This window comes from Microtus ochrogaster, chromosome 8 (assembly GCF_000317375.1).
Source record: "Microtus ochrogaster isolate Prairie Vole_2 chromosome 8, MicOch1.0, whole genome shotgun sequence".
Taxonomy (NCBI): Eukaryota; Metazoa; Chordata; class Mammalia; order Rodentia; family Cricetidae; genus Microtus; species Microtus ochrogaster.
Genome location: NC_022015.1, coordinates 65,324,906 through 65,339,021, shown reverse-complemented (window position 1 = coordinate 65,339,021; position 14,116 = coordinate 65,324,906). Strand labels below are relative to the sequence as shown.

The 14,116-nt window shown below is 42.8% G+C and overlaps 2 protein-coding genes across 3 annotated transcripts in view; one reads left to right on the top strand and one right to left on the bottom strand.

Annotated features, from left to right (window-relative positions):
- The window catches only part of March5 (membrane associated ring-CH-type finger 5), a 25,350-nt gene extending 12,504 nt beyond the window's left edge, over positions 1-12,846 (bottom strand). Inside the window, exons 1-3 of the mRNA XM_005352189.3 lie at positions 12,526-12,846; positions 6,441-6,643; positions 466-596 (exon numbers count right to left, since the gene is read on the bottom strand). Of these exons, the coding sequence (XP_005352246.1) occupies positions 466-596; positions 6,441-6,643; positions 12,526-12,560 (369 nt within the window). The 5' untranslated portion in view covers positions 12,561-12,846. The remainder of the gene's footprint in view (positions 1-465; positions 597-6,440; positions 6,644-12,525) is intronic.
- A 161-nt stretch (positions 12,847-13,007) lies between these two features.
- The window catches only part of Cpeb3 (cytoplasmic polyadenylation element binding protein 3), a 195,960-nt gene continuing 194,851 nt past the window's right edge, over positions 13,008-14,116 (top strand). Inside the window, exon 1 of one of the 2 annotated variants that reach the window (XM_026781052.1) lies at positions 13,008-13,194. The gene's annotated coding sequence lies outside the window, so the exon portion shown is untranslated. The remainder of the gene's footprint in view (positions 13,195-14,116) is intronic. The other variant, XM_005352183.3, reaches the window with a different exon arrangement.

The following is a 14,116-nucleotide window of genomic DNA, read 5'->3' as shown; positions in this document are numbered from 1 at the left end:
AAGAAGAATCATTATGAAAAGAGACTGCAGCTATAATATGAAATTAGCCATAGTGGGTACCTAAGGAGGTGATGGGGATCTAGACAAATGAAGGACAGGAGAACTCTCCCTAGACCACTCTGTACAGCACTTTACTGTGTGCATGGATGGGGGTGGGGCATGCTACAGCTCATGTGTAGAGGTCAAAAGACAATTTCTTTTGGGAGTCCAGTTCTCTCCCTTTCTATCAATGTGAGGGCTGGGGAAATTGAACTTGGATCGTTCACCTCATTAGGCTTTGTGGCAAGCATCTCTACCCTCTAAGCCATCTTGCTGGTTCTAGTCTACTTTTTATATAACTTGTTATTCTTTAATCATGATAGTGTCATTACTTATTTAAAACAATACATTTTAAAAACTCCTAGCAAATATTTAATAGACCTTCACATCAAAAGTAGTATCACTGAATAGAGTAGAATGGTGAACCTGCATCACTGTCACTGCTCCATAAGTCACAGCTGTCCAATAGATAGATCCAACCATTATTCCTGCTGCAGCAAAAGGGCAAGCTTTTGAGATCAGTCTATCTGCAAGATCCAAGACATAAACGACTGGACCTACAATATGAAGAGAGAAAAGTTTCAACACAAGGTGGGTTTTTAGGATGACTTCTTCAATATTTTCTATAGGTCTAAAACATTTGTATGAAGTTAGATGTTCTAAAAACAGTTGTTAAATAGATATTTTTAGATTTTTATTTTTAGTAATGTTGTGTGTGTGTCACATATGTCTGGATGCCTGTGGAGGTCAGAGGCATGGGATCCCCTGGAACTGGAGTTACCATGTGACTGTGAGACACTTGGCATGGGTGCTGGGAACTGCACTTGGGTTCTCTAGAAGAGCAAGCTATAGCATACTCTTAGCTACTGAGTCATCTCTCCAATCTCTAGTTGTTATATGTCTAACAGAAATTCAGACTTGAGTAGTTTAGATTTTCTCAATAATTTGCATGAATGAATATCTAGGCTGTTCAAACTTTATTATTGATCCTGTAATTAGAGCAATAAATAAAGTTGCTTCAGATGAGGGAAACCTCACTTCTACCTCAATCACACTGGCTACTGTAGAGTGAAAGGACTATTTGAGTTTGCTTGTTTTTTTTTTTTCAAATAGTTCCTAGGAACCATTAAGTCCTGTTTAAAAAAAATAAATAAAATTGCATTTCTGACATTAGTCATTGTGTCTTGATACAGTGTATAAAGGTAATGCTATTTTTATTTTTAAAAAATATTAATATTTACTTATTTATTAATGTACATAAGGATTTTGTATCTTATTTTTGGCCTGCATGCATGTCTGTGTTGCACCTGTATTGCATATGGCTGTGAGCCTCGATGTAGGTGCTGGAACTGAATCCAATTCCTCTGTAAGAACAGCAAGTGCTCCTATCCAATGAGCCATCTCTTTAGCCCCATGGCTATTTTCTTATAGCCACACAAGTCAATTTATTTTACCTGATTTTAAATATACTGTATTTAGTTGAAAATTATTTTCTAGAAGAGTAGTCAGCACTCCTACCCACGTACCCATCGCTCCAGTCCTGCGTTTAGGTTTCTTGACAGAGTCCAAAATCATTTTATTCCAAAAGGACAGACAGCTCTGACACTAGGAGTTAAAAAATCATCAATTCTTGTAGTGATTTCTCTGAATTTTAGGAAAGCACTTAAGTGTTTACTAGTTATGAAAGATGGCCAGTTCAGGACCCTTGTTGTAGCTTACAGCCACCTACTTCTCCAGTCCTAGAGGATCTGACACCCCCCCCCCCTCATGTGTGAGCACTGCACATACATGGTGGACAGACATACAGGCAGGCAAAACATCCATACACATAAAAATAAATAAAATTAAAAAAGAGAAAATTATTTTCTAATAAGCTTTTTCTTTTTCTTCTTTTTTTGGTTTTTCGAGACAGGGTTTCTCTGTAGCTTTGAAGCCTTTCCTGGAGCTAGCTCTTGTAGACCAGGCTGGCATAGCTTTTTTTTTGTTTTTTTGTTTTTCGAGACAGGGTTTCACATCTGTAGCTTTGGAGCCTGTACTGGAACTCCCTTTGTAGACCAGGCTGGCCTCGAACTCACAGAGATCCGCCTGCCTCTGCCTCCCGAGTGCTGGGATTACAGGCGTGCGCCGCCACCGCCCGGCTTGGCATAGCTTTTTCTAAATGATTATGGAGTCAGTGTTTATGGTATTCTAATAGCACATGTGTCAATTATCAATTATAGTCTTACTATTTTGGAAGTATTTACTTGTCAGTAAGTCCAATTTAATTTACCTCTAGAATTTTGCAGAGAAATGGAAAGGTTGTAGATCTGTTCACCACAAAACCAAAGAACTGAACCTCTGCATTTAACCAAAGGTATAAGTAACTTGTTGGCTAAGTAATTTATTTGTCGAATATCTCTATATACAAACTGTTATTTTAGACATTTCTTAGAAATGTTTAAGTTCTATCCTGTGCTTTCTTGGAGCCTACAATCTAAAGAATGTTAAACACAAAAGCAGTTACCATATTGTATAAAGAAATTAATATAGTAATTTCACAATAGAATAATTAAACAAACATAAAAGGAAAAAAATCTTATAAAGGCTTGATAAAAACTCCCCACTGACTTCTAGAGCCAGCCACTGTAAAGACGTTGTGAAGGAAAGATTCCATAGATGGTGGCACTGGAAGCCAGAAACCATGGGTACATAATAAAAGCTCAGCATTTGAATTTCTTAGGATTGCTAAATCTGTAATGAGAAAACTAAAGCCAGGAGATCCTCTGCGTTCCCGTGGTCAATACTGGAGCCCTGGGAGCCAAGCTTCCACTTTAGACCAGGAGGTCTCTCTTCACTCTCAAGGTCACAGCACCTGCCTTTCTCTTCTTGGCTCCTTCATCATTAACCCTCCTTGTTTCTATCAGACAAACATTATTTCATTTATCTTAAAAAAATAAACCTTTTTTTTTTTTACTATGTGTGGATATGTGGGATGTAGGCATGTGTTTTGAGGACGCCAGGGGACACCTTCAGGAAGTAGTTCTCTCCTTCAACCACCAAGGACCAGAACTCAGACTGGCAGGCAGTGTCCTTACCTGCTGAATCTTTTCACCAACCCCCTAAAATTTATTTATTATTTTTGAGAGAGTGCCTCACTATCTAGCCTAGGCTGGTCTTGAACTCATAAAGATTCACCTGCCTCACCTTCCCAGTGTACCGGCCTTCTAAAATCTTCTGATCCTTCCTGTCCTACTACTCCATTTCCTTGCTTCCTCTGAATACTCAAAATAACTGTCCAATTTTCCTTTAGTTTTCCCAAAAACCTATTCATGGGTATCACTAACAACCTCCACATATCTAAATTAGTGGTTTAATCTCAGTACATTTACTTAGCCTATCAGCTAAACATGACATATTTTCTTTCCAACATGTAGTTGGTTCTTTCCAGAACATCTTGTCACTCAATTTTAGTTTCCTTGCTGATTTCTTCTTTACTTTCATAAAGTTCCCTCTGCTAATCTATACCACACCATACTTACTTACATATCTCCTTTTCCTAAAGCATCTTCATCACATAACATACTTACTTTTCTTATTAAATCTATTTCAATTTACTACAACAATGGTTGGAGAACCACAACCCCATAGCCAAATCTAACCAGCTGTCTTCTTTTGTAATTAAAGTTTTACTGGAAAATGGCCAGATGCAAAGTCTAAAACATATTTATTTATAGAGGTCTTTAGAGATCTACTTATTCCTGTATTGAAATACAGGCTCCAAAGGGGAAAAGTTCTGATTTTATTTATTGATGTACCCCAAATGCTCATGATTCTTAAGCAATTTGTGTAACTGAATTCTCTCCGAAGATACATATGGTAATTGAAACTAGTGGACGGGAGGGATATAACTCATATAAAAGTCATGTGTACTTGGATGAAAATTAATTTAAGGCAGCCCACAATTATTTTATTTATTAGAGCCTGAATGACAACCTAGACGACTGAATCACTTTTCCTAATAAACTGCAGAAAATCATACCAAAATAAGCTAAACTTTCTTGAGGAATTATCCAGTTTTTTTTTTTTTTTTTTGTACAAAACCCCATAACCCTTATTTTTATTTTGAAAATTTGGTGTCTGTCCCTTGGGTTATTTATAGAATACTTGCCCAGTAAAATTAAGGAACGGGCTCAATTACTTATTCTAGACTTTTCAGATAAAACTCTTGTCTTGGCGTTTATCTTTATTTTACTTTGCCCAAATATTTCATTTCTTCCAGGCAGACTAATCCAAGACTAGTTTTAATATTTGGAAGAAAGAATATTTAGTATTAAACATATCATTATGATAAAAAGCCAGCCTGTGGAAATATTTCTGTGAGTTAAAGATTATCTAAGCAAGGGGCTGGAGAGATGGCTCAGAGGTTAAGAGACTGACTGTTCTTCCAAAGAACCCAGGTTCAATTCCCAGCACCCACATGCAGCTTACACCTGTCTGTAACTCCAGTTCCAGGGAATCTGACACCCTTACACAGACACACACGTAACAAAACACCAATGCACATACGGAAATCCTCTGGATGATAATCCCCAACTGAGTGTGCCAATCACCTTTATGACAGAGGACCATAATTTTAGGAATACAGTATCAGATTACAACACAAAGAGTTAAGGAGTATGGGAGGAGACAAAATCCTAGTCCTTGAAAACTCTCATTCTAACAGGAAAGAGAAAACATGAATAAATGCTCAACACAAATTAACTAAGGGCATAAAAGTTTCAGTATTTTAGAAAGGCTTTGTTAGCTTTCCAACACTGACTGGTGACTAGACCTAGAACTTCATGCATGCTAATAAGTGTTCTGTCATTAAGCTACACTCAGTCCACAGGACTGGATTTTCAATGGCTTGGTGGGTCTGACCACATACACTTTCAACAGTATTATATTTATATAATGGTTGGCAACTGAAACTTTATAAACAACAACTTTTATAAATCTAATTCAAAAGGTATTAGAGAAGCCTGTAATTAAAAGGAAGTTTTATTGTGAATTCTTTCATATAATAAAGATTTTTATAAAGACAAACTTTCCTAATATTTTGGGTAAATTCAAGTTTTTGCATTTCAAAATTGAGTGACAAAAGCAGGCTGAAACTTTTGAGTAAACATATTAGGCTACTCCAAAAGAAGCAATCAGCTTTGTCTCAAGACACTGTAAACCCAACTTTGCTCTAGCTGTGATTCAGATTCAGGTAGAACTGGGTGAGGTGCCACACACCAGTAAATCTTGTACTTCCATCCTAAGGCTGAATGATTTCTTTTTTTTTTTAATTTTCGAGACAGGGTTTCTCTGTAGCTTTTGGTCCTATCCTGGAACTAGCTCTGGTAGACCAGGCTGGCCTCGAACTCACAGAGATCCGCCTGCCTCTGCCTCCCGAGTGCTGGGATTAAAGGCGTGCGCCACCACCGCCCGGCAATCTCAGGTGTAATCCCCAGAAGCACCGTCAACCTCATTTGAGACAGGGTGTGGGACAACCCTGCTGCTTCTTCTCTAGCACAGGGCTCCATGTTCTGAAAACTGAACTTGGGTCCCATGTTTGCCAGGCAAACACTTTACTGACTGAGCTGTATCTCCAGCCCTGAGTCGGCTTTGTATTACAGCTCTCTTGTTCAGTTATATCCATAGTTAGGCATGAAAGTTTTTTCTTTTTCTTTTTTTTCCCACGGGGGGAGGAGAGGGAGTAGGGTAATGCTTCAAGACAGGGTTTCTCTATGTAACAGCCTTTCCAGTCCTGAACTTGCTTTGTAGACCAGCCTGGCCTTGAACTCACAGAGATTCACCTGTCTCTGTCTCCTGAGTGCTAGAAATCTTTTTCTTCTCAAACAAAAACACAAAGACAAATAGGCAAGTCTGAGGACTTGTTAAAGATATTGTAAACTCTTTGCAAAATAAATCTTTGACATTCAGAGAAGGAAAATATCAAAATTCACCAAAAAGCAAAGATATGAAATAATTTAAAAATAAATCTGAGGGGTGGCATATTAAAAAGCATTGACAGTTCTTGCAGAAGCGCTGGAATCAGTTCCCAGAACTCACTTGGTGGTTTACAACTATCAAACTCAGCTTCAGGGGATCTAGTGCCCTCTTGTAGCATCCCTGGGGACCAGGCATGCACATACATATACATACACTCAGGCAAAATACTCAAACATAAAAACCAACCAGCCAACCAGAGAGCTGGGTATTGGGGTTCATGGCTGGGGAACTATCATGAGTATCAGGTCAGCCTGGGATAGAGTGAGATCTTGTCTCAAGTCTCCACCATTTTCCTTTAAACAAAAAACAAAACTTGACATCATATATCTGTATAATAACAACAGGAAACACGTATGCTATTCTTAATATAGTCAAACAGTCCTTACCCAACTTTGGAAAAACTATTAGGTATTCAGCATTGCACTGAGGACATGCCACTCTAGCTGTACTGTTTCCTCTTTGCTTTTCATCCACCCAGCGTTGCAGACAAGCCTGGTGAACCCACTTAGTAGATCCTCTGCATCTGCATGGTCTCACCCATTCAGCTGTTCTATCATCTTCATCAGTGGCAAAACACACCCAGCAACTTCTGAAAATTAAGAGAAAAATGTTTACCTCCAGGGGTGCACATGAAGCTTTTAGCTAATGGGATGGAATTATTATGTGGTTTTGTAGAACTTATATTAAAATACAGAGTCCAAACAATGAATTTATTCCAAGTAGAGCATTTCTTTTCTCTCCTTTTAATCTTCCACTACAGAATCTATCTTCTGAACTTTGTTATCCATTTTTTTTCTTATTCATCTTTCTAGTAATTCTGAGTAGTGAACCAGAGGATTCAAACAGTTTTAAGTATCTTTGGTTTTATAAGGGAGGGCCTTGGACCTTCCCCAAAGTAATGTGCCTCTGAGGACTGAACTGGATGGGGGTGGGGTAAGAGGGTAGGTGGAGGGAATGGGGAGGTGGGGAGGGAGTGGGAACTTGGATTGGTATGTCTAATGAAAAAAGATAGTTTTCTTTTTTTTAAAAAAAATATTTATCTATTCATTATGTATACAATATTCTGTGTGTATGCCTGCAGGCCAGAAGAGGGCACCAGACCCCATTACAGATGGTTGTGAGCCACCATGTGGTTCCTGGGAATTGAACTCAGGACCTTTGGAAGAGCAGGCAATGCTCTTAACCTCTGAGCCATCTCTCCAGCCCGTTTTCTTTTTGTAAGAAAATAAAAAGACAAACAAACAAAAAGTACAAGGTGTTGAGATATGTTAGATTTATTTATGCTGTGGCATATTTGTTTAATGATGTAAAGATATGTTATGTTCTTTTATGTTACATTTGTTTAACTCTGTGAAGCTGTTACTTTGCCTGTCTAAAACCCCTGATTGATCTCTTTGCTAGGCAGGGAAGGGATAAGCAGGGGATGCTAGGCAGAAGAGAACAAATAGAAGGAGAAAAAGAGAAGGGGAAGGAATAAAAAATAAGAGAGGGCACCAGGGGTCAGTCACCCAGCTACACAGCAAGCCACGGAGTAAGAAGTAAAGAAAAGATAAACAGAAATAGAGGAAGGAAAAAGCCCAGAGGCAAAGATAGATGGGATAATTTAAGTTAGAAAATCTGGCTAGAAACAAGCCAAGCTAAGGCTGGGCATTCATAAGAGCAAGACTCCATGCATTTGCTTGGGAGCTGGGTGGTGCCCCCCCAAAAAACAAAGAGTAAAAACAAAACAACAGGGAGGGTTATAAGTTATTGGTATGGCAAATTCACAGGGTCCTGGGTTCAATCCCCAACCTTGGGGAGAGAGGATGAAGAAGAAAAAAGTCAGGGATAAATGACTTAGAATGGCAATATGATAAATATGGATCTACATGTTTCCAGTATCACAGGTAGAATTACTTCTCTTTTCTAGATTAAATATTTGTTATATTTCAAATATAGAAATTTTAAGCCTATTACGTTTATTTTTATAACTATATTATAAAGAACCCACAGCAAAATTCATGCAACAAAATTAAGTAGACCCAAAATCTACATTTTAATGAACTTTTAAAGGACTCTCACAGTCATACCCTAGACTATGATATATGCTGTTGACTTTAAGTAATTGAAGCAAAGGAAAGCAAAACTTTGGAGAAAGGATCTTTACTGTATAAAATAAGAGAAATCCTATACACTGAAGCACCAGTCGTACAAGGCCTGAAAGCCCCGAATAGCTCACTTTCCTGCTTTCTTTATCCAAAGCCATATATCTGTATATATGTGAAGAAATGTGGGTGCAGTGTAACATTCAGAAAGGAGAACAAGGAAGGGTAGGTAAATATTAGGGGATGAGGAAGGACTGAATGCAGGTAACGGGCACTGTTTTTCTAATTTTGCTGAGGATCTCCCACCTCCACCTAGTGTTTTGGTGATAGATAAGTATATACAAAGTATTCAACAGTGAAAGTGTAAAAATCCAACATAAAGCTTCACAGTATCGGAATGGCTATTCTAATTAAATAATAAATCCATTGAATAGCTAATTTAAACACATTTTTCTGATTGGACACAGTAACAAATGTGTGCAGTCCAGCAACTTGGGAAGTCAGACAAGCCCACGAAGTTGGAGGCTACCCTGAGCAGTATAGCAGGACCCAGTCTCAAAAACCACCTACCACCTCTAAACTAAAAACCTTTTTTAAAGATTTATTTATTTATTATGTATATAGTGTCTGTCTGTATGTATGCTTGCTGACCAGAAGGGGCACCAGATTTCATTATAGATGATTGTGAGCCACCATGTGGTTGCTGGGAATTGAACTCAGGACCTCTGAAGAGCAGGCAGTGCTCTTAACCTCTGAGCCATCTCTCCAGCCCCAACTAAAAACCTTTTTGTGACAGAATCTTGTGTAGTCTAGGTAGCTTAAACAGTCTGTGCAGTTGATGCTAGCTTTGAACTTTTGATCTGCCTGTCTCTACCAAACTTAGGTTGGGGATGAATGCGGCTTTGTGCTTATTTGGGGAACCCTCTAATAACTGAGTTATATCCCCCGCTCTCTACAAATCTGATACTGATTTAACTCATAGAGAACCCCCCTTTCTTCCACCAAAGTTTGTGTAAGTGGTTAGGACAACTTCTAATTAAAGCTTGTTTCTTACTGGCTGAATATGCAGGAGAGACAGGGTAGTCAGGTACTACAAACAGATGTGTCCCCAGCCTGTGCGGAACAATGTGGACTTCAATATGCACTTTGTGTAAAAACTTTCAGTTAAGATGGGAAAAAATTGGCAAGATGTTTCAGTGGGTGAGAAAACCTGCTGCAAAGTCTGACCACCTAACCTTGGTATCTGGGGTACATGTTGTGGAAGAAGTCCTCTGACCTCCACATATACATGCCAAGTAAATTTCTTTTTTTCCTTTTTTAAACTATGGGCATTTCTCCCTTGTAGTACCTCTTACCCATACTTGGATATGACTTAAGTCTCTTGGACTCTGAGAAACCCACATCATAGTCTCAAATATACTTTACTTACCTTGAACACCTTTTTACTTTTTTGTTTTGCTTTTTGAGATAGGGTTTCTCTGTGTAGCCCTGGATGTCCTGGAAATTGCTCTGTAGACCAGGCTGGCTTGCCTGCTTCTGCCTCCAGAGTGCTGGGGATTAAAGGCATGTGCCACCAACTGCCCGGCTCACTTCTTTGCTCTTAACCATCACGCTAAAGCCAATATTAAAATATCTTTAATAAAATCTTCAATCTTGCTTCATTAAATGGTAAAATATCCAGGTCATAAAACTCATCACTTTAACCATTTTACGGGTATAATTCAATTAAACTATACTCCCATTATTGTGGCTATTCACAGAATGACTAACATCTTTGCATAATACAATTGCTAAGTGTATGAGCAAATAGGGCAGCTGAGACGCTGTTAGTATAAATACATATTTAACACAACAGGTAATTTTCTAAGTATATTTGTCTCCTTTTGAACTGGATATATATTTTGGCAACAAAATGTGAGCATAGTATCTAGAACTTCCTACGTTCTCTTAAGTTATTGAGGAGAGAACACATAAGTAGCTAGTATGGCTACATATATCAGAATAATGGTCAGTATTAACTAAGGGATGGAAATGTGGTTCAGTGTTACTGTGCTTATCTAGCATGAAGCCTTGGCTTCAATTCCCAGCACTGTATAAACGGTGGAAGCAGGAATAGCTGTATAGTCATCTTCCTTGTAAATTATATATAAGCATAGGTTTGTTTTCCCTAGTATTTTTATTTATTTTTTTTCGAGACAGGGTCTCTCTGTGGTTTTGGAGCCTGTCCTGGAACTAGCTCTTGTAGACCAGGCTGGTCTCGAACTCACAGAGATCCACCTGCCTCTGCCTCCCAAGTGCTGGGATTAAAGGCGTGCGCCACCACCGCCCGGCCCCTAGTATTTTTATAATGAAAAATTTCAAGCTTTCTAAAAAAATATTCAGAAGTGGGCAGAAAGGACGTAAGAACTACTGTGAAATTTGGTCTTCTGGCTTTGTACCCACAAGCACAGGTAGCTGCAGATATATACAGTCCCTGCCAATGAAAAACTAAAGCCAACAATGGTGGGTGCGGTGGTTATTGGCCTAAGATAGGGTCTCGGTCTGTCTCTCTGTCTCTCTCTCTCTCTCTCTCTCTCTCTCTCTCTCTCTCTCTCTCTCTCTCTCATACAGGTAGCTGTGCTTACCTATATAAGACCTGCAGAAGATGGGGCCTAGCAACACTGCATCACTGGAGGGAGGAGGGATTCATGAAGCCCCATGCCCTATCCAGGAACAGCTGCTGCAGGAAGAGGGAGTAAATTTTGTGGGGTAGCCACTGATAACTTGCCTTCGCTCCTGTAAATAACCCAGACCCATGCTTATCCAATCAATCCTAATTGAATTCGGTGGAACACACAAAGACATGAAAACAGGAGGGAGGCTTGGCAGGAAAATATTCAGTAGTGGAGGGGGATGAGCTAGGGTAATGGAGTGGAAATTGAGCAAAATATGCTTTATGTTTACATTTCTGCAAAGGGCAGGCGGAATTCCCAAGTTTCTGTAAATTCTTCCCTGTGAATCTCGAAAGAATGTATGAAGAACCAGGACAACATCTAGCTGTAAAGATTTTTCTAAAGTCACTAAATAAAAGTGAAAGTGGCATGTCATCAGAACAGACACCTACGCAATCCTTCTGGAGGAACCGACTGGCACAGGCAGCAATCTCTCTGGGCATATTTTAGCATGCCACACCTGGTCAAGAATGATAAACTCTAAGGAAAACCCGATAAGCAACCAGACTCCTAAACAACCGGAGAAACCAGCTAGGAGAGGTGGCACACGCCTTTAATCCTAGCACTTGGGAGGCAGAGACAGGAGCACCTCTTGGGGAATTTGAGGCCAGCCTGGTCTGCAGAGCGAGTTCCAGGACAGGCTGCAAAGCTACAGAAACCAACAAAACAAAAAAACAACTGGAGAACCCAACAAGTCCATTAGTTCTAACAACAGAACACCTGCTAAGTATCAAGTCCTGTCCAAGGATTTAGGATAAAAAAAGAGGAGTAACTTCTTGCCTTCTCTGGCGTGTGCCCCCACCCAAGCAGCCAATGGCTATAATCTCAATCAAGAGGCCCTTGACTCAGAGTACCACCTGCTGACCACGGTGGCAAGCAACTACAAACATTAGGAAGAAGTTTGAACAGTTGGTCAGAACAGCAAGAAGCTGCCTAGGTGGGTAGCGTGGGTTTAGTCACCAAAAACTCACTGGCTGGGATTTAAACGGCAGAGGGCAGTGCAGTCGAGATCTCAAAGAGTTGTACGGGCTGGAGACCCCCAGGAACCGGCAACCGGTCCCAGTATGAGCCCACACGTTTCTGGGAAGTCAACGATCGTCAGGCGCGCTACGTGTTCAATGTTGCATGCATGTGGCTGTTTTCCATAACCTCTACTCCAGTGCGACCGTTAAGGCTCCCTTGTGGATATTCTGACCTTACGGCTTGGGGGTGGGGATGAGATGGGGGTTGGAAGGAGAAAAGAAACCCAGGCTTAAAAAAAAAAAAGTGCCTATCCTTGCATTGTGAAGAGAGGCTTCAAAGTGCAGGGGATTATTCTCCAGGAAGATAATCTGGTTCTTCCCAGTGACATCGCTGCCAAACCCTTGACAACACAGTGGGGGGAGGAGGTGGGGAAAAGAAACTAATTCTACGGGTTAACAATAGCGCCCCTTCACCTCCAAAACAAGCTTTCGGCCGAAGCAGACCCCACTCCTTTAACTAAGTTTCTAAGTCTACGACCCAGGCCGCTCGCCCAATCTTCCCTTCACTGCCATCTCCAAACTCGGAGCCCTCTCCCAGCCTCCGGGCGGTGGAACTCTCGGCGGACGCCAGGACCCGCGCTCTCTGGGCCTCGAGGCCAGCATGGGCAGGCCCAGGACGGAGGCCGGCCGTTCCTGGCCCGCCGCTGCTCGTACCTGTCCAGCATCTGTTGAAGGGCTTGGTCCGGCATCTTCCGCGGAGCCGGCGAGTTCGGCCCTCGGCCGCAGCCCCGCTCAGGGCCAGGCCCGGGGACAATAGCACTGAGACGCGGCGGAGTAGGCCTCAGTCCCGCGGCGCCCGCGGCCCCGCCACACAGCCTCCCGGCGCTGCTCTGACAGGCCCGCGGCGGCGGCGGCGCGCGGCACGGCAGGCCAGAGGGCGGCGGGGAACGAGGAGGAGGAGCCTGGGGCCGGGAGGCGGCGATCGCGGCCCGGGTTCCTGCCGGTCCGCCCGGGGTTCCGGTCCATGGACCGCCGGGGCACCGAGCTGCGGCCGGCGGAGGAGCTACCACTGTGAGGTAAGAGTCACCGCCTCCGTGCGCGCCGGGGTCACGACGCAGGGGCGGCTCGGAGCAGCCTGGGAGATGTAGTCCTAGGACCGTCCCCGCTAGAGGCTGCACAGCCCGCCGGGACCCCCGCCGCCGCGCCCGCCGCCGCCGGGCCGGCGCCCTCCCGTTTCCTTCCTCCAGGGGGAAAAAAATGTCCTTCGGGCCGCTGTCCGGGAAGCGGCAGCATGTGGCGCTCCGCTGTCATTAGCAACAAGGTCAGCACCCCTTCTCCGCGTCTTGCCCCCTCAGCTCTCGCGCTCAGGTGGGACGGAGCCAGGTGAGGGGAGGTGGCTTGGAGGGCCAGTTTCTGGGCCGGGTCCTGCACGCCCGGCCGCGGCAGCGGGAGGTCAGGCGCTCGGGTCAGCCTCGGCCGCGTCAGAGCCCATCTTCGGGGAGGGACCGGGTGACTTAGTGCAGGGCTGCTCCGGAGAGGCGGGTGGGTACCCCGACCGTTCTCATCGGTGCTTGCGTGTGTGTGTGTATACACGTGGGGGTGGGATGAGAGGAACTCGGTGCGTGCGCGTGTGTGTTCTCATCGGTGCCTGTGTGTGTGTGTGTGTGTGGACGGTGTCTGCCCGTCCAGGAGGAACCTTCTCGGAGGTGCTGTTTTCCAGGGCTTGTCCGGCAGCCCCCCCAAAAGGAACGCGTTGGTGAATAAACAGCCCTTGCTTGCTCAGTCAGCTGCGGGTTGTCAAGGATGTTTGTTTCTTTCTGCAGCTGGTCACCATTAACCATATCTAGTCTCCTTGACACTTCTAAGCAGGTGGATCCGGGGTGAGGGATCAGAAAGGGAGAAGTCACAAATCATTCCTCTGTCTTCTCTGACGCCGAAGGGATAGCTTTGAGGAAGGAAAGAGCTGTTGTTGACTTAAACAAATACGTAGTTTGGACGACCTGTGGCGTTATTTTGTGCTGTGATTGGCGGCGGCACGGTTGGTAGTTTTCCATTGGTTATGCTTACATTTTGATACAAATTTTTGTTGTATCTTTAAGTGAATATGTGGAATTTTTGAACCTGGAATCAGGCCTGTAAATCCCAGACTTGGGAAACTGAGACAGAAGGATTACCTGGAGTTCTAAATTGCCTGGTCTGTATAGTGAATTCCAGAGAAGCCAGGATTGCTTTTTAAAAAAATAAGCAAGTGCCGGGCGGTGGTGGCGCACGCCTTTAATCCCAGCACTCGGGAGGCAGAGGCAGG